The sequence below is a fragment of the Vulpes vulpes genome, chromosome 15 (genome assembly GCF_048418805.1).
Source record: "Vulpes vulpes isolate BD-2025 chromosome 15, VulVul3, whole genome shotgun sequence".
NCBI classification, from domain to species: Eukaryota; Metazoa; Chordata; class Mammalia; order Carnivora; family Canidae; genus Vulpes; species Vulpes vulpes.
The window spans coordinates 90,825,015-90,851,651 of record NC_132794.1 but is presented as its reverse complement, the minus strand read 5'-3'; the positions used below and the strand labels follow the sequence as shown (position 1 = coordinate 90,851,651).

The 26,637-nt window shown below is 53.6% G+C and overlaps 1 protein-coding gene across 8 annotated transcripts in view; it reads right to left on the bottom strand.

Moving 5' to 3' along the window:
- Positions 1–25,180, bottom strand: part of PAX2 (paired box 2) — an 87,862-nt gene extending 62,682 nt beyond the window's left edge. For 4 of the 8 annotated variants that reach the window (XM_025995704.2, XM_072739769.1, XM_025995710.2 and 1 more), the window contains exons 1-5: positions 25,106–25,180; positions 24,432–24,601; positions 18,694–18,804; positions 15,072–15,240; positions 14,047–14,244 (exon numbers count right to left, since the gene is read on the bottom strand). In XM_025995704.2, the coding sequence (XP_025851489.2) occupies positions 14,047–14,244; positions 15,072–15,240; positions 18,694–18,804; positions 24,432–24,477 (524 nt within the window). In that variant the 5' untranslated portion in view covers positions 24,478–24,601; positions 25,106–25,180. Of the gene's footprint in view, positions 1–14,046; positions 14,245–15,071; positions 15,241–18,693; positions 18,805–24,431; positions 24,657–25,105 lie in introns of those variants that run through there. The other 4 variants (XM_072739771.1, XM_072739770.1, XM_072739773.1 and 1 more) reach the window with 2 other exon arrangements.
- Between the last annotated feature and the right edge of the window lie 1,457 nt (positions 25,181–26,637).

Below are 26,637 nucleotides of genomic sequence, written 5' to 3'. Positions count from 1 at the left end.
GTTGGGAAATAAGGAAGGCGTAAGAAAGAAATCAGATCAGTGAATATTAAGGCATTTGGGTGTGGATCTTATGAAAGTCCATTGAGCTGAACCTGGTTACCTACCCAGGCCAAATGGGCAGAGAGAGCCACAGGCAAGAATGGGATCAGGCCTTGGCCTCATTCCATGGGCCTTCCCATAAAGATGGGGAGCCAGAACACATCATTGTGAGTTTGGTAAACTTTGGTTTTCATCTTTGCTCTTATTGAGCACAGAGTAAATACAATTTGTAGCTGTCCAGTTACTTTGAGTCATTGCACTTAATACGTTAAGCCCAAAGTAAAATTTTTCTCCTAAATTTGCTCCTTATAATCTTTTAGCTCTTAACAGTGAAAATACTTGCAATTAATCTCCCATGCCTCCCTGGAACATCCAGAGATGTGGGACAATAGTAAACAGATTGGTTGGAACTTGTCAAATATTTGCTTACTTTCCCCTCTCCCCTCTCTTTATCCTTTATCTTATCTTTACTTTCTCTTCTCTCTTCCCTTCCCCTTCCTGTTTACCTCCCTACTCTTCCCTCTATGACATTTAAGAATCAGAGAAACCCTTCAAAACCATCAAATAAGGATTTTTTTCATTACTGTTTCATTTTACCTTCTCAAAAAACTGACAAAATGCAAAGCACCACCACCCATGAAAATTCCATAAAGCCCAGAAAATGCCAACCTTCAACTCCTCAAGCACTAGTAGGCTCATTCCAGAGAAGGAGTGTGCAAGCATATGAAGTTTACACATACACACACACACACATACATACACACATGTGCGCACACACTGGCACACATCCACAGAGGCTGGGCTCTCAACATGAACAAAAGGGGCAATTATCTGACTAATTCTGTTCAGTGGTCATATAACTGACACATTGTAGGCTTTTTTCCTGCACACACAACAGGCCCTTTCCTAAACCCAGCTGGGCTCATAGTGGACCCTATTTCTCACTGGCATTCATGGTGCACATTTCTGTTCACAGAATATCCTTTCTGCTCAAGCTTTTTTATTTAAAAGAAATCATTGTTTATGCACACACAAGCCAGAAGTCACACACATTGATGCAGACACATAGGAAGAAATATACACTTCATGACTATGACTGCCATAATAACCACTAACATTTACTGAGCATTGCCAAGTGCAATGTGAAGCAGGTTTATGTGGATTAACTCACGTAACCCTCATGAGAGCCTGTGAGAGAGCTGTATAGTTATCCCCATGTTAGATGGGTGAAGAAACTGAGGGCCGGAGAGGATGTGAGATTTACCTATAACCACGTAGCCAGTGAGTAGGGAAGCTTGACTCAAACTCCAGCAATCTCTCCCAGAGCCCACTTTCTTATGTTTTCTGGGTTACGTAGGTTTGTGTGAATTGCCTGGCATGTAGCAGGTACTCAACAAAGGGTTTCTGAATGGACAAATTAAAGTATAAATGAACAAAAAGGCCATGCCTCCTAAGAACCCTATACTCTCCTTTAAGATGGCAAAATGGATTCCCTTATGGAAGCCAGGCCTCCAGACAGTTTACCCTTGTTTGGAGAAAGTGATTTGCCCTCTCAACCAACTTTCCAGGGAAAGCATCCACCGGCTTGTTCAGATACTAAACCTTCTGAGCACCAGCTCTCCAGCTGACTTTCAAGTCAAAACCAACCTCCTTTTAAGCCAGAAACCAGACCCAAATGCATCAAAGATGATTTTGAACCACAGCACTTTGTCACCCAGAATATTTTGCTCTGAAAACTGGTGTTTTCCAATGAAATGCAACATCAGTGAAATGAAAATGAGTGTTGATGCCTGGATAAAAACTTAGAAATCTGATCAATTATGTAGATGTCTCTAAATCACCAGATATTTGGCATCCTATTGACAACCCTCATAGATGATTGCCTAAGGGTCTGGTTTCCATCCAGATGTTTGGGAGCTGTCACATTTACCTGTTTGTCAGCAGTGCTCATGCATTTCTAAGGGACATAAGTGAACACTGAAAAGGACAAGGATAACCTAGAATAAAGCAGAATAAAGAGGACAGGGGTAGCAAGCTATTTAACAAAACTAGTCAAGCAGGCTCCATCTGGGAATGGGTTGCAGCCTTGGAGATCCATTAGAATGTGGATCCAGCTCACAAGAGACTCCTGTGCTCAAAGACCTTTACAAACCTCCTAAGGCTGTATTCTTGGCTGTCTGCAGAACCAGACCCAAACAGATCCCTGGATCAGTCCCACTGGCCAGCAGAGAGAGCCCAGGTTACGGCCAAGTCCACCTCTTCATGCTGACACAGCCTCATCTACTCTCTGCACGCCTGCATGCCTGTGCACAGAGTATCTCTGTGTGTTGTCAGACCAAGCTGTAGATTTTGCAATGCTTGGTGTAAATCTGGTTTGTGACTTTGTATGTGTTACCCCTATTTGTGATTTAGTGCTCTGCTTTTTATCATATCTCCACTTCCATTTTCTTTCCCTCTCTACTTTTTAATGCCCTTTACAACTTCCTTATCCATAGAGCAGCATGGCGACCTTTCAGTGTCTCTACTGATCTACCCACATGATTTTTCTGACCCGTGTTTTCTCTCCATTCAACTTAATTTATGTTTTGGTAAATAGGAACTTTAGATTATCCCATTCAACAGTATTTAGGGTTACTGCTTTTTATCAAGGCATCATGGCACTAAAGGACTCCCTGTAAGGGACATTTGTTTATTCTCATTATGAGTGACTGGTTCTCCCTACACATGAGAAACCTGCGTGCAGGCGGGTGTGCCTGCACAGCGTCCTTGGTTTGTGCCTCTCTGCTCCATTGCCCTATGTCAGTGCTGCTTGGCACTGGAAGAAGAGATCAGTGAAACCACGATGTGGACAGCAGCAGCCCCTCAAACTGCTAGAGATAAATCCAGGCCCCAGGCCCTCTCTGCAGATGACCCCTTGGTTCTTTTAGGAGGAGGTCCACGCATGCCTGGCAGGGCTGGTTCCTCCAGATTCTCCCTCCCACGCACACACTTCATCTCCAAGCTGCAGCCGAGGCTTGTGATGACATTACTCACAAGTGAGATTTTGGGACTCTCTTCTCTTAGAGGTGTGAGTTGGAAGTGGAGGGGGCAGCAGGGGGCAGGGTGAGACCAGAGCAATGCCTTCCTAGATTTCTGGGTCATCTACTATCTTGTTCTCCCTCTCTTCAATTTTTTCCACACCCTCTCCTCATTTCTGACTCTGTTTGACCTTGAACTCTGTCCTCTCCCTTCACATTAGAATGTGTCCCAAGAGACAGCACTTCCAAAGAAGCAGTTACCTGGCCAGAGAGGCCTGGAGACCAGTAGCCAGAGGGGCCAGCCCATCACTCCACTCCTGGAAATAAATCCCATTGTATTTGCATTTTAATTTTCCACATAAACAAAGGCCCAGAGTACTCGCTTGGGCAGCATCACTGGACGAATTTAATTAGAAATGAAAAGTTTATAGGGCCCTCTTTAATGCGATTAATGCTCAGTTAACATTTATCACATTCGTATGCTGGAATCGCCTTTTCTAAGCAGCCACTGGCCATGAAATGAATTTCTTTCAACTTTTTTGTACCCACCCTGGGAGGTCATCTCCTAAGCAGTCTCCAGGCTGTCTCTCTGGAACCAGGAACTACCAAATCCTCAGGGCCAAACTAAGGGGAAGTGAGGGAGGAGGAAGAGGCGGGAGAGTAGGGGGTATAAGAGTGATGGTGGCCACTGTTTTTAGGGGGGAGCTGGACCAAACCAGGGCTGTATACTCTGAAAAGAACTGAGTGCCCAGTCCAGAAGATTGGCCAAAAGGCTTCAGAGCCACTTCCCTAAAAAAAAAAAAAAAAAAAGACCTCCCTTCCCAACATACATACTCAGTCCACTTCTATGGCCAAAAAACAGGCTTTAGCTGGAGCTGGCCTGTGTCAGTTACCTCCAGCTCTCACTTCTTTCCTCCTGTCTAGGCTGTCTCTCTTCTATCTCTTTACCCTCTCATCAGGGGTTCCATTAGACTGTTCCCATACCCAGACCCATGGTGATGGGGAAAGGAACCTGAGTCCTGACCCCAAGGAGTACCTCATTTCCTCTGACTCTCCCAGAAGCCAGACAGTCACAGTCTGTGGGAAGGCTGCCTGCCCTGGTGTCAGCTCCCTAGAGAAGCCAAGCGGAGTGGGGGAACATGAAACCTATATTGGTCCCCAGAGGAAGGATGGCCTTCCTTATCTTATCACATTCTCTTCCCTCTTCAATTAGAGTCTACTGAGATTGGCCTCCTAACCCAAACCAGCTAACCTGAGGCGGAGGAGGAGAGACAGGAAGGAAAAATGTAAGGGATAGGGGGCAGGAGAGGATGTAACCTCTCTGCAGATGATAAAAAGAGATAAACAGCTTGACCTGTGTCCCTCCTTAAATACACACTCCCTTTGATGATCTCGACAGGCATAAACCAAGCCTTGCCATCAGTACTCCTCGTAGGCATGTTACACACCCATGACCCAGCCAATCACTACACCGTCATCTCTAGCAGAGAAAATACATGTCCACACACACAGACTATGTTGAGACCCTTTGTACCTGACCAGACTCCCACTCATCAACCCATCAGGAGATCTATCGTCCATTCAACCCGCGCTTGCCAGATAACATTTGCTAATATCCCAAATAGGCAGGTGGCCCAAGTGTTGGCAGAGACTTTCATTCTGAGACCAAACAATCCCTTCAGCTGGAAACTCTCTGAAAAGCAAACCACCAGCCCCCTGTTTGACAAGACTGACTCCTTTTAAGAGCTCCCTGGAATACCAGAACCATTTAGACAGCTTCCCAGGACACACATGCTAGGCTCAGCTAGATACCACACATTCTTTCCAGAGTTCACAGGCTGTTTCAAAACAGAGCCATGCATAGGCCCCTCAACGCATAGTCACCAACTTCTTGTGGTATGACATAGAGGCAGGCACCATCCTGGCCTCTAGAATTAGGATAGAGTCACAAGATAAGAAGCAAAATAAAGGTTTCTTCCCTGACCATCTCTGTGGCCTGTCAAGCCAGATACTGCATACAAAGCACCTGGTTTTCCTGCAGCTTTCTCCACCAGCCCAGTAAAGACCCTGAGGCCAAGCGGGAGGGTTAAGGCAGGAGATAGTGGCCTTGGTGCTTGCTCCCATTTGCTCAAGCTCTGTGGCTACTGTTGTCATCCCTTCCTGCCCTCCTCCTTTCTCCCCCAGACCTATAAAGCCTTCCTCTCTGATTTCTTGACCTTGCTATGCCTACAAGGTAGGTACCATGCCCCTTGCAGCCTGCTGCCCTGTCATACAGCCTTTGTGCTACTCCTGCCAGGAGCTGCCCAGGGCGTCCTCTGGCTTCCTCTGTTCCTGCATGGCTGCAGAGTGAGCTCACTGCAGAGAAGTCCAGGCAAGGCTGAAGGCAGGCAAAAGAGGAAGTCCAGAGCAAAGTGGCCAGAAGCTCCCAGTTGGGGGCCCTCTAAATCTGGAACACTTAGGAAGTGAGGACCTCCCCCCTTCCTCTTGGCCTCTCTCCCACCCTCCCTGCTGCTGGGGACCAGGCTGCAGCAACGACACCGCGGTGGCTACACAGCCATGGCCAGCCTGCCGTGTGGTGCCCGGTACAGGTGGCCATGGGCCCCAGCTCCTGCGACTTGACCTCCCACGCCACTTCCTCTGCTCTGCCACCTTTCTCCTTCCTGGCCGACCTTCCTGAGGTCCCCCTCAGCCTGGTCTACCAGCCTCCCAGAGCTCAAGCTCCCTCCAACCACCTCTAAGCACTACCAGAGGCCCTTGGCTGAGATGCTGGGGATCCAACCCCCTTTTCAAGCTCCTGGAGCCCCCTGCTTTGTCTTCTGGCCATGGGCTGCTCCCTTCTCACCCAGCCACGCCAGCTCCGAGGCCTCTCCCTTCCACCCCTTGGCCTCCCCACCTCCTTTCTCATTCTTCAGCCCTCCTTCAGACTTCCATCCTCCCCTTCCCACTCGTGCCTCACCCTCCCTCGCCCTCACTGTAGAGACCCGACTCTCCCCTCCATTTGTCTTCCTCAGGGGCCTGTGGGCTAAGGAGCTCAGGAAGCATCACCTGCACCCCTGCACCTGCATCGATAGCGCTCTGGTCTAAAACAGAGAAGAAAAGCTCTGTCTGGTTACACGGCCCAGGGATCAAATCAGGCTTGAAGCTGTGTTTTCTTTGACCAAGCACAGGGTTTTTAAAACTTGAATCTTCCTGCCTGTAGGCTGGGCCTGCATATTCCAGCCCTTTCATCCAGCTCTCACCAGCACCATCCCATCTTCTGCAGCCCTACTTTCCTCCCTCCACATCCCTATGATAAACCTGACCTTTCTAGAATGCCAACAACTCCTGGTTTCTCTCACTCTCACATGAAAAACACAAAATATCTTCTTATTATGTTACCTCTCAAAAACCAAAAGAATGAGTCCGGTTATTCTTGTCATTGCTGAGGATAAGCTACAAGAGGAACCTGGCCCTATGGCTTCTCCCATCTCCCTCCCTCCCTCCTACACACCTTCTTCTCCTACCCACGGTGGGGGTGGGGATGGGAGGAACAGCACAAGGCCTTCCTCCTTCTCCTACAATGCCAGGTCACTCACTCTCCTATTTCCTACCCCCAACAGCTCCTCGGGGCTCCAGGCATCTGCTGGTGCCATCATGCACTGCCTGGTCTCCAAGGCCTTGCCAACCCCCAGTTACGTGTTTCTCACACATAAACTCTTCCTTATTTCCCTGGTACTTGGGTTCCTGGGGAAGGGTTTGGAGGCTGGCCCTTGGGAGAACTCTGCCAATGACTGTGTTCCCCGTGCTGCTGCCACGCCTCCTGCTGGAGGGACCTGCACCCCTTGGTGGGTCTCTGCACCAGAGCTCTACAGGAAAGAGGCCCCCTGGGAAGAGCATCTTTTTAACTGTTTATGCAGTTGGTCCCTACCTATTCCTGCTGGACTCAAGTGTCGAAGTGAAGATGGACAGCTGACTACACAGCTCTCTAATACAAAGGAGACATCACTACAGCCAAGCCCCTCTTTTGGGGGGCTAGCTGGAACGTGGAATGTTACAGCGCAAATAAAGATTGAAGGAAAATTTGACCTCAGTTTGCCCAAATTATGAAACAAAGAATCTTCAGCGGAGCCCTATTATCACCCAATGGCCCAATGACTGCCTTGCTGATTGACCTGATGGGCCAAGGACAAGGTGTCCAGTCTTTGTGACTGCAGGACACATTCTTTGGAATTTCCTCCCTTTCCTCTTGGCCTCGGAGCCCTTGTACCAAAGAGGAGGCACAGTATACACATATAAAACCACACTCACTGAGGATGTCAACCTCTATGCCTAAAACCATTGTGAAGCATGTTCAAGCTGCACCCTGACAGCACCAAAAACAACAGGTTCAACAGGAGGAAAACATTCAACCCCCTGGCTTACTGGTAGACAGATAAACCCAATGTGATTTAATTTCCCACCTGTTTACTTCACTTGTCATTTGGGCATTAGTTGTGAGATACTGATTCCTATGCCTCGGATCTGTCAGGGGCCCTTCTCTCTTTTCTAGACTCACCTGCATGGCTAGGTGAGCTACACTGCCAGTACCTGTGACTGCTTCCCTTGTAAGAATCTGAACTCAGGGTAGCCCCGGTAGTGCAGCGGTTTAGCGCTGCCTGCAGCCCAGGGTGTGATCCTGGAGACCCGGGATCGAGTCCCATGTCAGGCTCCCTGCATGGAGCCTGCTTCTCCCTCTGCCTGTGTCTCTGCCTCTCTCTCTCTCTCTCTCTCTCTCTCTCTCATGAATAAATAAATAAAATCTTAAAAAAAAAAAGAATCAGGACACCAGGCTGGGGGCATAGGGAGGGTAGCAGCAGGGATTCAGAGAAGTAGCAGCTCAGCTTAGACCCCTTTACTGCACTCTTTTATTTTTTTTTAAGATTTTATTTATTTATTCATGAGAGACACAGAGAGAAAGAGGCAGAGACATAGGCAGAGAGAAAAGCAGGCTCCCATCGGGGAACCCGATGTGGGACTTGATCCTGGGACTCCAGGATCATCCCTACTGCTCTCTTTTAAAGAACAGAAAGTGAAGGGGTGTCTGCGTGGCTCAATCAGTTAAGCGTCGAACTCTTGATTTCTGCTCAGGTCATAATCTTAGGGTTGTGAGATAGAGAGATCGAGTGCCCCCTCCTCTTTGTTTCAGGCTCTGTGCTTAGCAGGGAGTCTGCTTGGGATTCTTTCCTTCTCCCTCTGCCCCTCCCCCCACATGCTGGCTCTGGCATGTGCGAGTTCTCTCTCTCTCTCTCAAATAAATAAATAAATCCTAAAAAAAAAAAAACAGGAAATGAAAAAAATACATATATATATACATCTTTCCTCTTACTATGAGACCTCTAACTCCAGGTAGTAACAAGGAGAGACTCAAGACAAATCTGAGAACTAAGAGAGGAAGTTATTGAATAGCTAGAGCTGGAGATCCGGGGAACTGGGAGCAGACAGAGGAGCCCTTGGCTTACCGTGTTCCTTTCTCAGTCGCCTGACAAGATGGGGAAGCAGGACCCCTATCCCATGTGGGTTCATAATAAGCCCCTCCTCAGAGTGCAGGCTCTTGGTAGCATGTGTGTGTGGGGGGGGGTTGTTGATCATCTTCTGTTACTACCACTGCCACTCTTTCTCTGGAAGCGGTAATGTTCTAGTCTGTAAGTACATGCCATCACATATGCAACCACACTATCTCATGTGCACCAGAATGAGCCAGTTTCCCAACTGTTTCCTCCCACACCAACTTCCAACAGTGCTTCTCATCCCCTGGACCTACTCTGCACAATAATTTGCTCCTCCTGCCAATACGCACGCAGCACCGCTGCTCTGCCCTGCCACAGCCCAATCCTTCCCCAACCTTCTTTCTCCAGGTACCCTGTTTCCCTTCTCCAGGGGCTGCTCCTGCCTGGCCCCATCTCCACTGGATAATTCCCCCTGTGGCCCCTGTATTGAACTGTTGTGTTGTCCATTTCCCTGTGACAAGGGCTCTGGTTACAGAGTTATTGATTGGTTTTCATGCAGACAGATGGGCCCTTCCCAAGCTCCCATCGAAATCCCTGGCTCTATGGGCTGATTGTTGCCTCTCGGGGTGTAGGATTGCACTGGAGACCACCCTCCACGCAACCTCCTTTGCCCAGGTCGTGGACGGTAATAAATGGAGGCAGCCTGAACGATAATAAAAGCAATTGAGTAGGTTACCTGTGCCGACACAAGATTTATGCCTCTTCATATTTGATGTGATGGTTTTATTGACTTCTCAAAATAGTTGGGACACTATTTATTTAGTTAGTTAGGAGGAGTTTCCCTCTCTTTTATTCTTTGCACCGCCCTCCAAAACCTACCTGGAGTTCTCCTTATGGACAACCGGGCCTGTCTCTCTCTTCTCTGGAGTTGCCAGCTGAGGTAAGAACCCAGGGCAACCAGCCATTGCTCTCACCTGAAGGCCATTCTGTGGCCTGAAAGCCCACTCGGAACCAACCGACAAGGGAAACAGACCAATACAACTGCTGGCCAGGAAGCCTAAAGTAACTAAAGGAACAAAAACAGCTTTTCAGGAGGACCACGCCAGCACACTTAAGAAATAAGATCAACAGGGATACATGGGTAGCTTAGTGGTTGAGTATCTGCCTTTGGCTCAGGGCATAATCCTGAGGTCCTGGGATCAAGTCCCACATAAGGCTCCCTGCATGGAGCCTGCTTCTCCCTCTGCCTATGTCTCTGCCTCTCTCGGTGTCTCTCATGAATAAATAAATAAATAAAATCTAAAAAAAAAAAAAAGAAAGAAAGATCAAAGTTGGACCTATTTCACATGTTAGTCAAATTATGGGTGATCTCAGCAGCAGGAGAGCCCTCTCTGGAGAAGGACAGGCTTCCCAGACAGAAACTGGCATATTTGTGGCCCTAGTCTGGTAAGGCCCCGGGCCACAAAAGGCAAGTTCTCTGTCCTTATTTCTCCTACTCCTCTGAGGACAGAAGTCTTCTTCTTAGCCCACTAACTTGCCTTGACCCTTTGCCATGAGACCAACAGCCCTGACTACCAAACAGCTACAAGGGTATGGAGATGTGGCAAGTAAAGCTGCCCTTCTGGCTCAGACTCAGGCCAAGCCAGGTTCTAAGTGTCTACGAGTCAAATGTGCAATGTTCTAGAACCTGAATTTCAGAAAAAGAGACACAAACTCCAGCCCTGAACATGTCTTCAGCATTTCCAGTTTTTCTTTTCTTTCTTTTTTTTTTTCTTTCTGATAGGTCTTCAAATGAACAGCTGGCCCGCTACTGTTGCCTCAAAGCCAGCAGACCTCTGATGAGGCCTGCAAGTGACACAGGATGGAATCCCTGAACAGTGCTGCGGCTGTCCCCTTGAAGCCACTGTTGCCACCGCTAGGAAAATGAACATGCTTACTTAGAGCCAAAGGGGCTGAAAGAGAGTGTGGGTAGCAGGTGATCAGTGAGAAACTGACTCTGGAAGAGTCCACTCTGAAGATCTAAGGGCAGGGAATGCCCTGATCCCAAGAGTGTAGGGCAGGCTGGAAAAGTTAAGAGAGCAATGGCCTTTTTGTCAGCTCATTCCAAGAGAGCACCCTCAGGGGATCCTCCGTAACCCTAGACTCTACCTGGAGTTCGAGCCTGTTCTTTCAAAGGAGCTGTATACTCTGCACAGAGCAACAGCCAAGCCAGAAGACTTTGGCATATAATCAGGAAAATCCTCCCTGCCTAGTCAATTGCTCAGCGATATAATGAGGTGATTTTCTCCCCCTTTGGTAACATGGATCTCGCTCCATCTCTTCCCCCCCTAGGCCATTTCCCACACCAGGTTTCAATCTCAAGTCACCTGTTTATAAACATCCGCCCTCTACAGCGGCAGTGTACAAGCTGAAGAGCTGGCAACTCCATGCTCAGTGATCAGTAACCCAATATTGAGAATGAGTCACATAAATTCCACATGCTAAGCAATCTAGTCAACCCTCTGGATTTTTGACAGTGGTCTCTGGGGGCTGGAGTGGGTTTGGGAGGCCTCTCTGACCTACTCTACTGACTCAGAGAGGTATTTCTCTGAGGATTTGCCAGTGGAGTATGTGGATTGAATGTCCGAGCCTTTATTGCGACAGGATCAGAGAAAACCAAAACCAATTTTAAAGCATGAAAAGCAATTTAGTTTATAACCATAACAGCATATTTCAAGTGCGGCGACAGCATCTGTTTTGAGAAGGAGAAGATTAAAAAAAACTCACAATTTGGCTCAGGTGGGTGAGCATGTGTGGACTTCCTGTCTTGCCAACCACCAGACATGCACACACTTACAATGATTATAAAGTACCTAAGACAAGTGGGCACCTCACCAACAGTAAGACTCTAAACTCAAGAACCACCAGTGCCCCTATGCACCACACTTTCTGCACAAAGGAAAATCTCCAGGCTCTTCCAATGGTGAGTGAAAATTCACAAAGTTCCTGATACCTCCAACACTGGCAGAAACATCCTGCCTTTATCATGTTTCAGAGTAAAACAACAAATCTCAGATAAACCATTCCCCCTTTAGAGAAAAGCACCTACAAGGATGAAGCTGAGAACATGGGGCCCTACATGCACCCCTCCAGCCCCAACTCAGCAGCACACTGGGAAGCCCTCAGAATTCTTTCCCAAATTTGAACTGTGATAGGCTCCTGTCCCAAAGTGTCATCGAAAACACCCTGTTTACTCCTTGACGACAAAACAAGCCAGGAAGCCTAACTGCAGATGCAGGGCTGGCTGCCCAGGCTGCCAGTGGCTTCCCCGTTCTTCTCCTCCCACCCCTCTCCATCTCCAGCAACACCTGCCCACAGATAGCTATTTCTACCTGCCCAAAGGAAGCCGTGGTGCCCCTCAGGTGGTAGGGATCCACGCTGAGCTGATTCTGCAAGTTCTCAGTGCTATCAAGTTGAGGCCATTCTTCTACTCTCAACCCACTCCTTTCCTCCTTGCTCCTCTACTTTCTCCTAATTCTGGGGAGTGCACCCCAAAGCTTCTGAGCTTGATCCTGGGATCACTTCTACCATGCTTTCTGTGATTTTCAGAATTCCCAAACTCTGGCATGAGCCAGCTGCCCAAAACACGTCAGCCACTGAAGGTTTATGTTGGGGAAGAGGGACAGGGTGCTAGATGGGGTCGTAGGCAAGGGATGCTGCCACGAGAAGTGCCTTGATTGCTCCAACCCTCTACCCAAAAGAAAAGCAAATTGCCTTAACTGTGCATGTCTTGGGTTCCTCTAAAGGCCTGCAAATCCTATCACTGACAACAAGCATTTCTCTTGAACGTCCCCCAGTACACCAGCACCCAGTCCCAGCAACATCGCTCCTCAGCAGGCTGCTCTCCGCCCAAGATCTCTGTTCCAACTCACTCCCAGGACCAGCAGACAGCCAAAGGGCTGAGTCTCCAGATAACTCAGAAAACAAATGCTTTGTCCCCTGCCCTTCCCAAAAGGCCAGTCCTGCCCTAGCCCCAAAGCTTCCCCAGTCTGTTCTGGCTTTTAAATGCAAAAGACACATTCCTCTCCCAAACCCCCCGGAGTCTTTCTCCAGCTCCTTCTGAAAGTGTCTGAATGTCAAACCGCTATGCTTTCAGTACCTAGCGAGCCAGGCCCAGGGAGCTGGAGGGTTTTCGGAGGGTGTATAATTAGCTGATCAGTATTATGTTACCCTGTTCATAACTGAATAACCATTTTAATACAGATGGCACACACTGGGATAATTTCTGGGGTCGCCTCGCAGTACGTTACAGCACGAGTGTGGCAGAGGGAATCTTCTTTAGCCAAGGTACATTCTACCAGCTAATTTTACCTGCTGTTTTCAGGATGATTTGGGATAATTCCATATCATTTGCAAAATATTAAAAAAACCCTTGATACGTGATGCCAGTTTCAGCAAAAGGCACTATCCAAATTATTAGTTGTCCTGATAATGAGTCTATGAAGAGTACAAAGAATAACAAGGGTATGAAACCCTCAGCCTTCTTCTCATTTGGGAATCTGCCTTAAAATGGGGGGCAGGGGTTGAAAGGCTGGCCAAGCTGTCTGGAACTTGTACAGGGTCTCTGTTGATGTCAGACTGTACAGTTCTGTGATGTTGAAGCCATCCTGGGTTCTTGCATCCAATTGCTGTTTGTATGTGTTGTACCCAACACAGCCCCATTTGCACACTGGTGTGGTATACATACATGGAGTGTGCATGTATACTTTCCCAGAGAGCATGCTGGAGTAACTTGGGGACTGGGAGACTATCTTGCACAATTATATGTTGAGCTGACTCCAGCCTATGCCATCCCCCCATGTCACTGAGCCTTTCATCCATGCAGACTTTTCCCCGGGCCCTAAGCATCCTAAAGTTGAACCTCAAGGTCCAGGGCTCTCCCTGCCTGCCTGCCTGGTGTCCCACTCCTTGTCCAGTTTCTCTACTCCCTGCCAATTGCTGGCTGATGGTTGGCGACTGCTCTGCAGGCCTGGATACCCGCGCATGTAGACCGGAAATTTGTGCCGAGCTGCCTAGCAAGGACAGGGCTCCTGGGATGCAAGCTTTGTGGGAGTTGGTGGGGAGGATGGGGAAGCCAGGATAGGCGGCTGCCCCTGGGGAAGGGAGCATGCCTTTAGAAAGGGAAGTCTGTTTGGAAGCGATGAATAGACACTGGTCATTTTAAAGGCTGCGGGCTGTGATTGTCTCTAGATACTGAGGCACGTAATCTTGGAGTCTTAATTACCACAAACACTTGGATTCATTTCCAGGACGCCGGCGGGAGAAGCCTGGCAGGAATACCCAGCCGTGAGCTGGAGTCCGCTCTGTCTGTCTGTCTATCTCTCTGCCTCCCAGGTCCCCTCTCCCTGCCCAAAGGACTCTGGGGGCTGAGAGCCTGGAGGCAGGGCAGAGGCTGGAGAAAGAACAGACCGCAAGCTGGGAGATACCCTGATAGGCAGGAGCTGGGAGTTGGAGTCCTGCCCTATAGTCCCGGGTGGCTTGCTCACCTGTTGATGGAAGAGACGCTGGGCACTGTGTCATTGTCGCAGATGCCCTCAGCCAGGAGCCGGTCTCGGATCTCCCAGGCGAACATAGTTGGGTTCTGTCGCTTGTATTCAGCAATCTTGTCCACCACTTTAGGCGTCGCCACTTTGGGCTTGGAGCCTCCGATCACTCCGGGCTTGATGCTGCCGGTCTCATAGTACCTGCGCCGGGAAGGCCGGCGGGGTCAGCGAGAACAGGCCACGGCAGGGGCGGGGAGGCTGCAGGCTCCAGGGCAGTAAAGCCACTCTCCCACCCGAGGCAGGGCAGCATCGTAGAGGGAAAAGACTCAGCATGGCTGAGCCAGCTTCCAGAGGGTGCTTGGCTAGGGTGAGGGATGGGCTTCAGGATGAGGAGGAGAATGGAAGATGAGAGAGACACTCCCTCCAGGAAGACAGTCATGCCAGGGATTGCAAGCACACCAGTGGAAATACATGCCCCTGGGAGTTTGAAAGCCCAGTCTTTCATTTGGAAAGAACAGGAGGAAGAATGCACTTTCAGGCCTCCAGGCCGACCAGGGCTGAGGTACCACCTCCAGCCCTTTCCTACTGAGCACAGAGCCCTGGTGAGAACCAGGAGCAGGACCCTCCTCAACCCTCCCCAGTGCTGACTTTTTTCTCCTCTTGGGGACCCATTTATGCTCCCCACCCTGTTCCTCCAACACCCACCCCACTGTCTGCATTAACTCTGCTTGAAGAGGAGTCCCTCCCTTTCTGAAGTCTTGTATCCGGCAGCCTGCTCACAAGAACCCCAAGGCTCAAGGCTGGGCAGGAGCTGAATGATCCTGCTCCGCCCTTGTTCCTGGGGTCCTGGCCACCACCTGAGCACCCTGTCCAAAATGAGCCACTCTCTAGATACCCTCCCACCCCGTATCTAGATACCCCCTCTTCCACTGGCATCCTGGACTTTTAGCCAAGTCCTCGGTCTGGAGACCCATGGCCGTGGGATAAAGAGGCAAGGCGACTCCCAGGGGCAGCTCTGAGGCCCTCACCTGCCCAGGATTTTGCTGACACAGCCGTGGCTGACGCGCAGCTGCCGGGATATGTCGCAGGGCCGCACGCCCTGGTGGGCCAGCTCCACGATGCGCTGCCTCACCACGTCGGGCAGGGGCCGGCCGTTCACAAACACCCCCCCGAGCTGGTTCACACCCCCGTGCCCTGCTGGGGAGAGACAAGAAAAAAACACAACACCCCACACACAGCAGGGACGGGCCATTAGCCATTAGTCAGGGTCCGCGGCCCAGGATGTGCAAAGGGAGCAGGCAGGGCAGAGGGGCTTGATGGGGGACTCTTGGCAGAGCAGCGGTCTGCGGAGCGCCGCTCGGCGGGGATTGGGGATTGAAACCCAGGCCGTAGAGACGCGGAAACGCAGACACAGGGCTGAGAGCTGGGAAGAGCTCGGCTCTAAGACCAGTACCTCTCAAGGGAGAAAGTGAGAGAAGGAATGGAGAAGCAGGGTGCGAAGAGGGGGATTAATGAGGGCAGGAAAGAATGTAGGAGAGGAAAAGAAGGGTGGAGCAGAGAACAGAAGCAGCGTGAAGCGGGATCCCGCCTGAGCCGCAAGCAAGGGGGTGTCGGTGTATGCTAGCGCTTGGAGGCAGATGATATTGGGGGGCCTGGGACCGGTTGACTCAGTACAAAAGGGCTCCGAGCACAGAAAGGGGCTAAGTCTCTGACACCCTCCTTTTTGCTCCCTACCTCTTATATCTATTTTTAATCAGAGTTGGAGTGTGCCTACCTCCTTCACTGTGTTTTTGTTTTTGTTTTATTCTGGGTTTTGATGGGGATTTTCCCTTTCCTTTATGTTTTCTATCTTTAGATATTTGGGAGTCATATTTCCCACTCGTCTCCCTAGTGGCTAAAGTTCAAAGAAAGCCAGATGGAGGAGGGAAGGCTGAAGACTGCAGGGGCCTGGAGTCTGCTGCGCTCAAAGCCAGGGAGGCAGTGGAAAGCCGCACGGCGCTCTGTTCTGTTCTGCAGCAGCCAGAGAACGCAGGCTGCTGGGGCTCCTCTGCCTGCCGCCTTGAGCCAGGCTTGGGACCCACTGCCTTGCCTAGGTAGCATGGTACAGGTCACCCAGATGGGCTGACGACTCACGGGGCATCCTGTGCTGCCAGCCAGAGCCAGCTCCCGTCCCTCTGACCTCCTAGACCTCGGCAGCCTCCCAGGACACTGCGAAGCAAAGGTGTTTGCTCTCCTGACCAGGAGGAGGGCGCTGGGTCTCCAACCCGACTCTAGCGGGGGAGCCCCCCAACCTCGGAGCCCAAGTGGTCACCGGATGCCAGGCCTGAGGACACTGCACAGCACCCTATTCCCCATGGCCTACAGCAGTCTAGAAATCCTGTACCCAGAGCGATCAACCCGCAGCCGCAGTTACTGAGCAATCCAAGCGCAGAGAGTTCTAGCGGCCAGCCTGACCTGGCCGGCAACCTACAGCCCCTGCCCTGCTAGCCTCAGGCGACTTTCGGAGAAAGCGGGAACATCTGCGTTCTGCTCATTTCTTTCCCGTCCCCTTCTGGGGGGTACTGAGAGCAAGGGCCAGTATAATCCCTGGGGACAGGCTTCTGATCTGGAGGCTGGGGAAGGCTAGAACCTTTTATTTTTGCCTCTCATTCCTGCTACTCTCCCTACCTCTAGCCCCACTCCTCACCCTCCCCTCCCTCCAAACCCGGACCATCAATAATTTAGGCCCCGGGAGAACTCGCGTTACCCGTATGAAAAGGCGGCAGCTGCGGGCAGATTAAAGATGAATAATTCAGCCTCCCCGGGCTCTGGGCCCGGCCCCCCGGCCCCAATCTAAAGGAAGGGGATGGAAAGGGGGCACGGTAGAAGTCCAGGGCTGGGACCGCGAGCCTCCGCGGAGTCGGGCCTGGAATGCGCCACCGCCGCCGGCCGCTGCCAGCGCGGACTCGGGCTGCGGCTGCTTGCTGGCCAGCCCGCCCGCGCCACGGTCTCTCCCTTCCTCCGACCACCTTCAGCTCTCCTTGCTTCCCTTTGGGTTTCAAAGTGACACCCAGTGGGCGGCAGGGACTCGGCAGATGCCCCGCGGAATTGGCCAGAGAAAGGAGCGAGAGCAGAGGCGGCGGGGCAGGGAAGCCGCGGGCTGGGCGAAGGCGGCGAGTCGACCGGGTTCCACTCGCTCGGAGAAAGGAGACAGGATTTCTGGCTCAGCTCGCGGAGACCCGCGGTGGCCCAAGGCCCCTGACTCCGATTACCTGTGCCCGGAAATTATTTAGGAAAATATATTTTATCCCAGGAGTATTTTTTAAAGCCCCTTCCCACTCCCCATAACACTAATTAAATGCTTAGAGAAAAACAGAGCTCTTCCTCCTTGGCTTTCTTGTCCGAAGTACTGATCCAAGCCAGGTCTAAAAAAGTTTCCCTGTGAAAAGTTACAAATCATCCTTAATTATTAATCTACAGAAGAGAAGTTTTTTTATTAGAATCTATTTATCTGGGGGTGGGGAAGCCTGCAAAAAAATTCTGAATTGTTCTCCAAGCTAAAGACATATGATACGAATTAGATAAATTCAAATCTCATTAAAATAATTCCGTCTTTTGGCATCTTCTTCATTTTTTCTCCCCTTTCTCTTTCCTCTGTAACATCCTTTCTGTTTTCTTTTCTTTTCTTCCCCTTTTTTTGGATTCCTCTTCCCTTTCTCCCTAGCTTTGGCGTTTGCCTTCCTTTTGTTCTTTCTTCCTTATTTTTTCCCCTTTGACTACCCACTGGCCAGTGGACCATTTTCACCAGGGAATGGGAGGCCGGCAAGGAGCCTCCAGAACTGCAAACGAAGCTTGATTTCTCCTTGGAACCCCTCTTTGTTTTTAGAGCATCTCCCACGGAGAGGCAGAGAAAGATGACCACCATGTCCTGCCAATCTCAGAGTCCCAACTCAAGAAGAAGGGGAAGGAGAAGGGAAGGAGGTAGGAAAGAAAAGAAGAGGAAGTAATACAAACCAGCTCACAAGAAGCCCTGGCTGCGCTGCCAGGGCCTGAAGATGCTGGGAGCTGAGAGTCAGATGGGGGCACCCCACCCCCACACTCTTTTGCCTGATTGTCCTGACACCGAAGCTGCCCATGCTAGGAGTCTCCTCCTGGACGACCACTCTCTAAGTTTGAGAAAGGTAGAGATGAATGGAGGGTGGGGGAGACAGAGAGAGAGAAAGAGAGAGAACAGAGAACACAACACAAACCCCTCAAAACTGCCTGCCAATTAGTCTCCCAGCCCAGGGCAAGAGGGTGACAAGGGAGTAGGATGGCTGGAGCGAGGGCCAGGGGCTGTGGAATGATGACCTAAGAAAGAGGAGGTGGAAAGAAGGAAGACGGGTGATGGGCACCAGGGAAGGTAGGAAGGCAGGTAGAGGGAGAAGTATTGGTGACATTAGGCAAAAGAGAGAAACCCGAGGCTTTAGAAACACTGAAGAATAGAGGGGAACAAGGGGAAGAGGAAGAGCGAAAGGCGGGGGGCGGGGGGGGGGGCCTGGAGAAGCCAGTGCGGTCTCCAAGATGGGACCCGATTTCAGGGGGCCCGGGTCGCGCTGGGACGGGACAGGGCGGGAGAGGGTTAGGATGGGGAGCCCCGAGCTGGGACAGGAGCCGGGCGCCGGTACTCACGGTGCATCGCGGAGAAAGGGTCTGCTTTGCAGTGCATATCCATGGGGAGGCAGAGGAGCGGGAGCAGCGCGGCCGCCGCCGCCGTGTCGCCTCTCAAACTCAACTTCAGGACTTGAGGAGAAAAGGGAGGGACGTTGGGGAGGGGGGGAGGTGAGCGGGAGCCCGGCTGCGGCGGGGCGGGCGGGGGGCGCCGCGCTGTGCTCCCCGCGGGGACGCTTCCCGGGCGGATCGGAGCTTGCAACCTCAGCGACCGCAACTTCCCACCGTCGGGGCGCGGGGCTGGGCGGTCAGCAGAGCGGCCCCAGGGCGGCGGGCCGAGCCGGGGGGATCTGGGGGCGCATGGCGTGCGCGGCGGCTCAGGCCAGGGCTGAGGCTGGGCGGGGGAGGCGGCTCGCTCCGCTCCCCGGGAGCCCGGGCATCCGAGAGGCGGCGGTCTGGGAGGGCGAGGAGCGGGGGCGGCCCGAGGGCGCCGGGCGGGGAGCCGGGCCGCTCCAAGTGCCCGTGAGTTGGCGAAGTTGGCAGAGAAGTAGCAATCCTCGGGATGTCCGAGCGGGCGCCTCCGGGAGGGGAGAGCGTGAGCCGGGCCCCCGCCCCCGGAAAAGGCAGGCGCACGCCGCCGCGGCCGAAGGGCCGGGAGGGAGGGAGGGAGCCGAGCAGCGCCGGCAGCACTGGGCTGGCCCCAGGTGGGTTGCGGCTGCGAGAAGACTCGGCCGGAGACTGGAGCCTCGGCTCCCGGTGTGTGTCTCTCTAAAAGCTGCAAAGCCCCCTCCAGACCCCCTCCCCCTCCCCGCGCTGGGAGATGGATGACTTGTCAGACAAAGGCAATAGATTCCACCACTCTGTGATTCGCCAGCGCCGGAGCCCCGAGCTTCGGCGAGGAGGGCCCCGCGCCTGTCACTCCGGTGCTGGAGAGGGGAGGAGAGGGGAGGGGGAAACAGGAGGGAGGAGGGAGGGAGCGGCGGGCGAAAGGAGAGGGAGGGAGGGGAGCGGGCCAGGGGGAGGGGAAAGGGGAGCCCGGGATTAAAACTACACTGAGAAACGAAACTCGCCGATAAGATAAACGTTAGATAAGGATAAAGAGCGGCCAGTCTAATGAATATTCAGGCAACGACGGAGTGCCGCGGAGCGCGCCGCTCTCCGAAGCCAGGCTCCCAGTCCCAACTCACCCAGCCCTGCCATCCGCCGGCCAGTGCCCGCGTGGGCCACGCGGCCCCAAGCCCGGTCCGCATCCCTAGTCTTAACCCCCCTCCTCTCAGCCCTGAGTTCCCTTCCGTTCCTTCCTGATTCTTCCTTCCTCTCTCTGGTCCTTCCCTTTCGCCTTTCCCTCCTGAGGTACCTCCCCACCCACGCACCCCCCAATTCTCATTCCGGGGCAAAGTGCCCGGCAGTTTGTCCTCTCTCATCCCACGCGCGGCTGCGCGGAGGGCTTCCCTCTTCTCCTTGGCCATCCGGGTCTGGGCAGCCCAGAACGCTCGGTTTAGGATGGAGCTGGAGACTTCCAGCGAGGACCCACCTGCCTCGGTGGGACCCAGCGGACGGTGGGAGAGCCCGGGGACTTGGCTTCTGGGCCTTCGGATGGCCTGGGAGAAGGGCTTGGGGAAGGAGACAGTGCAGAGCGACTGGTCGCTGGCGGCAGAGGACGCGGGAGACGAGGTTTGCACTCCCGGCTGGGGAGAAGAGGCTGCGAACGAGGCTGAGCGCCGCCCGCTGCCAGCTCGGCGGCTCCGGAGCTAGCGCAGGAGGCGCAGCGCGCTCGGCCCGGCCCCGCTCCTGCCAGAGCCTCTGGCCCAGCCTCCGCAGCCCTCGTCCGCACTCGCTCGGGTCCGCTCATACGCACCAGGCAGGAGAAGCCCTTTGTCTCCTAACTGGTTAAGTACAGAATATCCGGGAGATCTTTATGAAATATTTTCCCTCGTCTCATAAATCATCTTGGCACTTCAGCTGATGTTTTAACTCTCTCTCCCTCCTTCGCTCCCTCCCCCCGCTTCCCTGGGTCTGCGAAAGGGCGGCTCAGGGAAGCCCCGCGCTCCGCTCTGGCTGCCCAGTCTCCAGGCGCCGCTGGCCTCTGCCTGCAGACCCTGGTGCCCGCGAAAAAGCCGCAGACTCGCGCGGCTGTCCCGCTGGTGGATGCCCAGGCAGCAGCCAGAATGGGGGCTGCCCCTGCCCCACTCAGCCAGGAGGAGACTCCTACTGGGCCTCTTGCACCCGGGTGTTCTGAGTGCCCTTAATCTTCGGGCAGGGATCCAGCCAGGCTCAGTCCCACAGGATTCTGGTCCTCCCACTCCTTACGGGTTTGAGTCTGCTGGAATCCTGACATTTGCCCCCCTTCCTGGAGCCTCCTGAGCCTGATCCGCTTAATCCACCTGCAGAGTAACTTCTGGGAGGGGGGAAAAAAAAACCTCCCCGCCAGTCTCCTCCCTCTCAACACTCGCTCCTGCTTTCCTTGGACGGCTGGGCTGGGTTCCCTTGGGCTGGAAGGTGAAGTCGCAGGGTCCAGCCCCGAAGGTCAGTCTCTTCCTCTAGAGACCTGCAGATGGCGCTCCCGGGTTTGCTTTGGCCTCACAACCCCACGTACACGCACTAACTTCGTGTGGGAAGCTAAAGAAAGGAAAATACAGATCCTCGCAGCCTAAAGCGAAAGGCTCCCAGGCCTAGGAGAAAGCGGCTCTCAGGTGGTATTACCTGGTACAGCCTTGGGCTTCCTTCAGGAAGGTAATTAACCAAGACTGAGGTGGAAACAGGGTGATAGAGGAAGGATCCTTACTGAGAGGAGCTCAGAAATGAAGGAGCCCTTTGCCCCAGGTCTCCCCATGTTGGTCCAGGAAGTTAATAAGTCTTGGGGAGTCTGAACTATTGGAGGAATAAGACTGCCCAGAACACCCCCCCACACCTCCACACACACATAGACTCACAGATTTTTCTAGAACCAGCTAGACATATCTCTGTGTTACACGTACTATGAAGAGATGTGGATGCAGACAACAGGCATTATCAAGTATTGGGCAAGAGGGATTTCACATTTTGTGAAAGGGAACTTCTGGGGACTTGATACACAAAGTGTGCTGGAAGTTATACTTACATGTCTATCTTTCCCATGTATCCCCTGAGGAGAGAAGAATCTCCCATGATAGTCCAATTCCCAGGTAGCCTCTGAGATTCCAGAATCACTCCCACCCCACCCACCTCCAGTTTCTGGGACCCCTTCCCCAGCACTGCACTAGCTGGACATTCACCCTCCCACTAAGCCAGCCCCTGGCAGCTTCCTCCTCAACTCCAGCCCATTCCCCAGTCTAGAAAGTTAAAGAGCAATGATCCCTGATGATTAGAAACATTTTGGCCAAGGCTGTGCCTTCTCCTATGGCTCCAGGGCTGGCCTACAGATTTTTCTCCAGACGCTGGCCTCTCCCTCTTGATGCTCCCTTTCCTGTTCTTCCTTTTCTTCTATAGAATCTAGTAGAGGAGAAAAAAGCAAGAAAGGGGAAAAGGGAAGAAGAAAGTAGAGGAAACAGGAAAAGAAAGAGAAAGAAAGAAAACAACCCAACCCCAAACACAACCCGGGCTCCGACCTGTCAGGGTTGGTTGCTTTTCCCGTCTGCCTCTAAATGAACCTTTTCTCTCTGGTGTTTTCAAAGCGGCCCTTCCACCCCCCAACCTAGGGGCATTTACACTTCAAACAAGGCGCCCGCCTCCCTGCGGAAATTTAAAGGCAAATAAACTTTTGGGGAGTTGCTCTGATACCCATCTCGGGATTTGCTTCATTAGCCGCCTCTGTGCATCTGATCTGCCCAATAAATCTTCCTTGTGGATCTCCGTTCCTTCGCCGTCTCCGCTCCCTTCCCCACCAGGCTCTCCTGGTGCTCTAGCCCTTGCCTCCCTCCTGGCTGCTGAGCTGCAGCTGGCCTAACTCTTGCGCTGTCCAGGGCTTGCTCTGCCCAGGGCTTGCTCTGCCAGGTGTAGGTGTGGGAGAAACAGGGTCCCCGTTGACTTCCACCCCCACACCCCAAATATACACATACACAGGCATCCCAAGCCAAGCCAAGCACGACTAGTGCTCAGAGCTACCAGATGCGTTTCTGGGTAGATTGTGCATGAAGTGAAGTGTTCATGTAGACCCTTTCTGCTGCCCCCACTTGCACCAGCTCTCCTCTCCACCCTTCTGCTCCTTTTCCAGTTTCCCCTTCCCTGGCCCAGAGCTTTCTGTCCCGGTGAGGAAAGGCAGAGGCGTGGCTGCCACTGTGCTGCAGGCAGGGCCCAGGCCCAGAACCCAAACTCCAGACCCCCCCCCCCCAACCTCAAACAGTTTGGGGAGGCGCCTGGGCCATGGGGGCCTGGGGCAGCGAGGGAGCCGTGCCCCTCCCCCTTGGCATGGGGTTCTCTTCCTCCTCGAGCTCCTTCCACCTCCTGGGGAGTGGCAAAGGGAGCCAGGACTGGGCCTCTGAGGGAGGGGATTAGAAATTCCGAAATTAAATGTATCTCCCTAGGAAATGCTCCCCACAGCGCGGACCAAATTAAACGCATTAAAGTTCAGGGGGGAAAAAGCTGTTTAGAACCAAGGGGGGAAAAACTAGTGTGAAGGGAAGAGAAGCAGAAACGGAGGGAAGAGAGGAAGGTAGAGCAGAGTAGCAGCTTTGCAGCCAAGCTCCCTTTCTGAATTAGTGCCAGTTTGGGAAGTCACCACTAATACCACGAGAAAAGAGAAAAGCCAAGAGAAAGAAAGTTCACTGACAATCCAAGTGCGGGAAGGCCACAGCCCACTCGCCCTCTGGGTCCTGGCGCACCCTGGGGCCCAACTCTCCGCGACCGGAGCCGAGACAGCCCGCCCAAGCACCGGGCCCCTCTTCAGCTCGGCCAGACCGGCTCCCGCCCAGCCCTCTCCCCTCCTCCTCCCCATTCTCTCCCCGCCCCTCCCCCTTCCTAGCCCTCTGGTCACGTTGGAGGATGGCTTTTTTTTTTTTTTTTTTTGGAAGAGCTTCTGGTACAATATGGAGCACCATGGGCTGCAATTTCACACTCCACGGCACATTCCCCCTAAAGCTACTTTCTTTTTTTTTTTTTCATCTAAGACCCCCTAATTTCTGCTTCCTCGCTCCCTCTCTTGCTCCCTCCCTCCCTCCTGCTCTCACTCTTCTTTTCCCGCTTTTGTTCCCAATATTTGGGCTCCCTGCGTGAAGCCCGGGGGGAGGCCGCCTCCCGGCTGGCCCCGCCCGCTCGGTCTGTTGGTCCTGTGGAGGCCGGGCGCACGTGCTGCGCCTTTATCCCCGCCGGCCCCTCCCCCTTTAACCCGGCTGCTCCACGCCAGAGGTCCCAGCGACCTGCCCGGCCCTTCGCAGCCCCTTTGAGGGTAAACGACAATGCAAGCCACTTGGCCACCAAAGCGGCCTCTTAGCGGCACGGGCCTGCCAGGTGGCTGCCGCCGGTGGGCCACCCGATTGGGGAGCTGAAAAAATAGTCAAACCGGGAGAAACTGGGCTAGTTGGTCTACAGGGTAGGAGTGGAGGGCCCTGTGTAACAGGGCACAAGCCGGAGGGTGGGAGGCCAGAGGCCCACAGAGGCGGAGGTACTCCCAGCTCAGATCTGCAGGCAGCCTGTCCCCCACCCCCCAGACACTCCCGGACCTCTGCGCAACTAAAGGGGCTACTCGCCCCACAACCCAGGAGAAGGGGCCCCAGCCACCACATTCACAGTCCCTTTCCCTCTTTGAGCCTCAGTTTTCTCACCTGTAAAATAGGCATGATTACCTGTCTTGCCTACTCCATGGACCAATGCACTTTGAGAACCAAACATTTCTGTGGTAGATTAAGGAATAAGTGCCCAGTTTTCTGAACCCTTATCCTTCCACAAAGAGGGAAGGAAGGATCCTAGACTGGTTAGGCAGGGCAAGGGGTGGTGCTTCCATCCGACTTCTATCCTGTAAAGGAAACAAGAGGATTCCTTGCTGCCTCCTTTCCTGTGTTCCTTCCTTTCAGGATTTTTCCCCCTTCTATTGACTATAGGACACCCTGTCCATGTTTACGACTCTACTCTGTCTTTTCTGCCACTCCATTCTCACTTCTTCCCGCACCCTCGCCCCGCTGTGTCAGCGCAGATGCTAGAGGATCCGTTCAAGTCCTACCCCCTACCCCCCAACAACCAGGTTAATTGTAGCCTCAGGCGCGGTCCCCTTCGGGCCAGTCTGCCAAAACCGTTGGGCGGAGGCTGGCCCGTTCGCCGAGACTCAGGAAAGGAAATCCCGTCCAGTCTGGTTCCAAACAAAGAAAGTTGGTCCTCCCAGGACCTTCAGTCAACCTGCCAAAGCCAGAGCGGGGATGAGACAGTGGGGAGAGGGCCTGATGAAGGGGAGACGTGTAAGGAGGGGAGAGAAGAGGGGAAGAAAGGGGACATGAAAGGAGTACTGGGGGAAAGGAGAAGACACCTGTCTCTGGATGGCCCGAAGAGGCTGGTTCAGGCGAAGCCGAGGTCCCCATCCGGCCAACTACCTCTTCCCTTCCTCCCCAAGCCCGGGTGAGAGAGTGCGAGTGAAGCTGTGCGGGTGGCGAAGTAATGATTAACCTTCTTCTCCGCCAGGCCCTGCGCCCGGAGCCCGACCCGGCTGGGGTGGAGGGATACCGTGCCGGCGAGCACCGCACCGCCCCGGCGCTCCCCGCCACTCCCCGCCACCGCCACCGCGACGTAGGGGGCTGCGGAGTAAGGGGCAGGTGGTAGCAGGGGCAGCCGTAAGGGAGCAGAGTGCGGGGCGGGGGGTGGGAAGCGCAACTGCAGATGCCGGGCAGGCCAGCGGGGAGCGAAAGAGCCACAGCCGACGTCCGCGGAAAGGAAGGGGCCAAACGCGGGCGAGGGCGCGCAGCTCCGCAGCGCTGAGGAGGAGTTGGAGAGGGGCGGGAGCACCCCGGCGGTCTGAGTTTTCCCGGAGTTGCGAGCGAGCACCAAATCTGCTCCGTCGGATCCATCCGCGGCGCGCCCGCCCTCCCTTCCTCCTCTCCCAGCAGCTGTGTGGATGCGAGGAGCAGGCGGAGAACGCGCCAGAGCCGGGAGCGGGTAAGGCAGGGGGAGACCCGCCAACCGAACAGGGAAGCGAAGGGCAGGGCCGCCAAGGCGGGGGACAAGCTGCTTGGCGCCGCGAAGTTGCTGGAGACAAAGGACCGGAGCGGAGGGGAGATGGGAAAACCGGGGAGAGTGGGGCTGGCTGAGACGGGGAGAGAGCCAAGGCACAGGGGTCTCTCCGGGGACCCGCTGAGGTTTGTCTTACTCCTGCCACCTCCGTCCACCCCAGCCCAGAGCCGGGACGTCTGGGGGCTCACTCCTGCTCGGGTGCCTGGCCCGGGGGCCTGTGGCCTGGGGTCGGGGCGAGGGGTGTTGCTGGGGCTGTGGGGGCCTTGAGAGAGAGAGAGAGAGAGAGAGAGAGAGAGGAAAGAATGTGTGTGTGCGCGCGCGCGCGTGTGTTTGTGCGCGCGCGCGCGCAGGTTTAGGCAGGCGGGGGTGGGGGTGGGGAGGAGGGAGGGTCTCTGCTGTAGGGTTAGACCCCCCCACCCGCCCCAGGCGGCTGAAAGCCTCCGCCCTCCACCCTCCGTGGTCCAGAGCCTTTCACTCCCCGAACTTGAAACAAAAGGGCTGCACCGAATCCCTCAGGAGCCAGGACAAGGGCTCTTTTTGGAAAAAGTGCTTTGGTTTGAGACTCTAAGGGTCACTGCATCCAGGATTATTTCTTAACTTTCTGTAACTGTTGGGGGGGGGGATAAAAAAGATGCAAAGTAAATCTTGGACAGAAAAAAGCCTGGGTCCCAGTAGTTCTCTCCGCCATGTCTGGACCGGCGTTGAGGTCTAGACCCGCGGCTAACGAACATTTGAAGAAACTGACTAATGGAGGGAGAAAGCCTCTGTCCATCTCTAAATCAATTAAGGAGAATTTCTGATGGGTCTCCTAGGGGGCTGAACATCTCTTGGTGA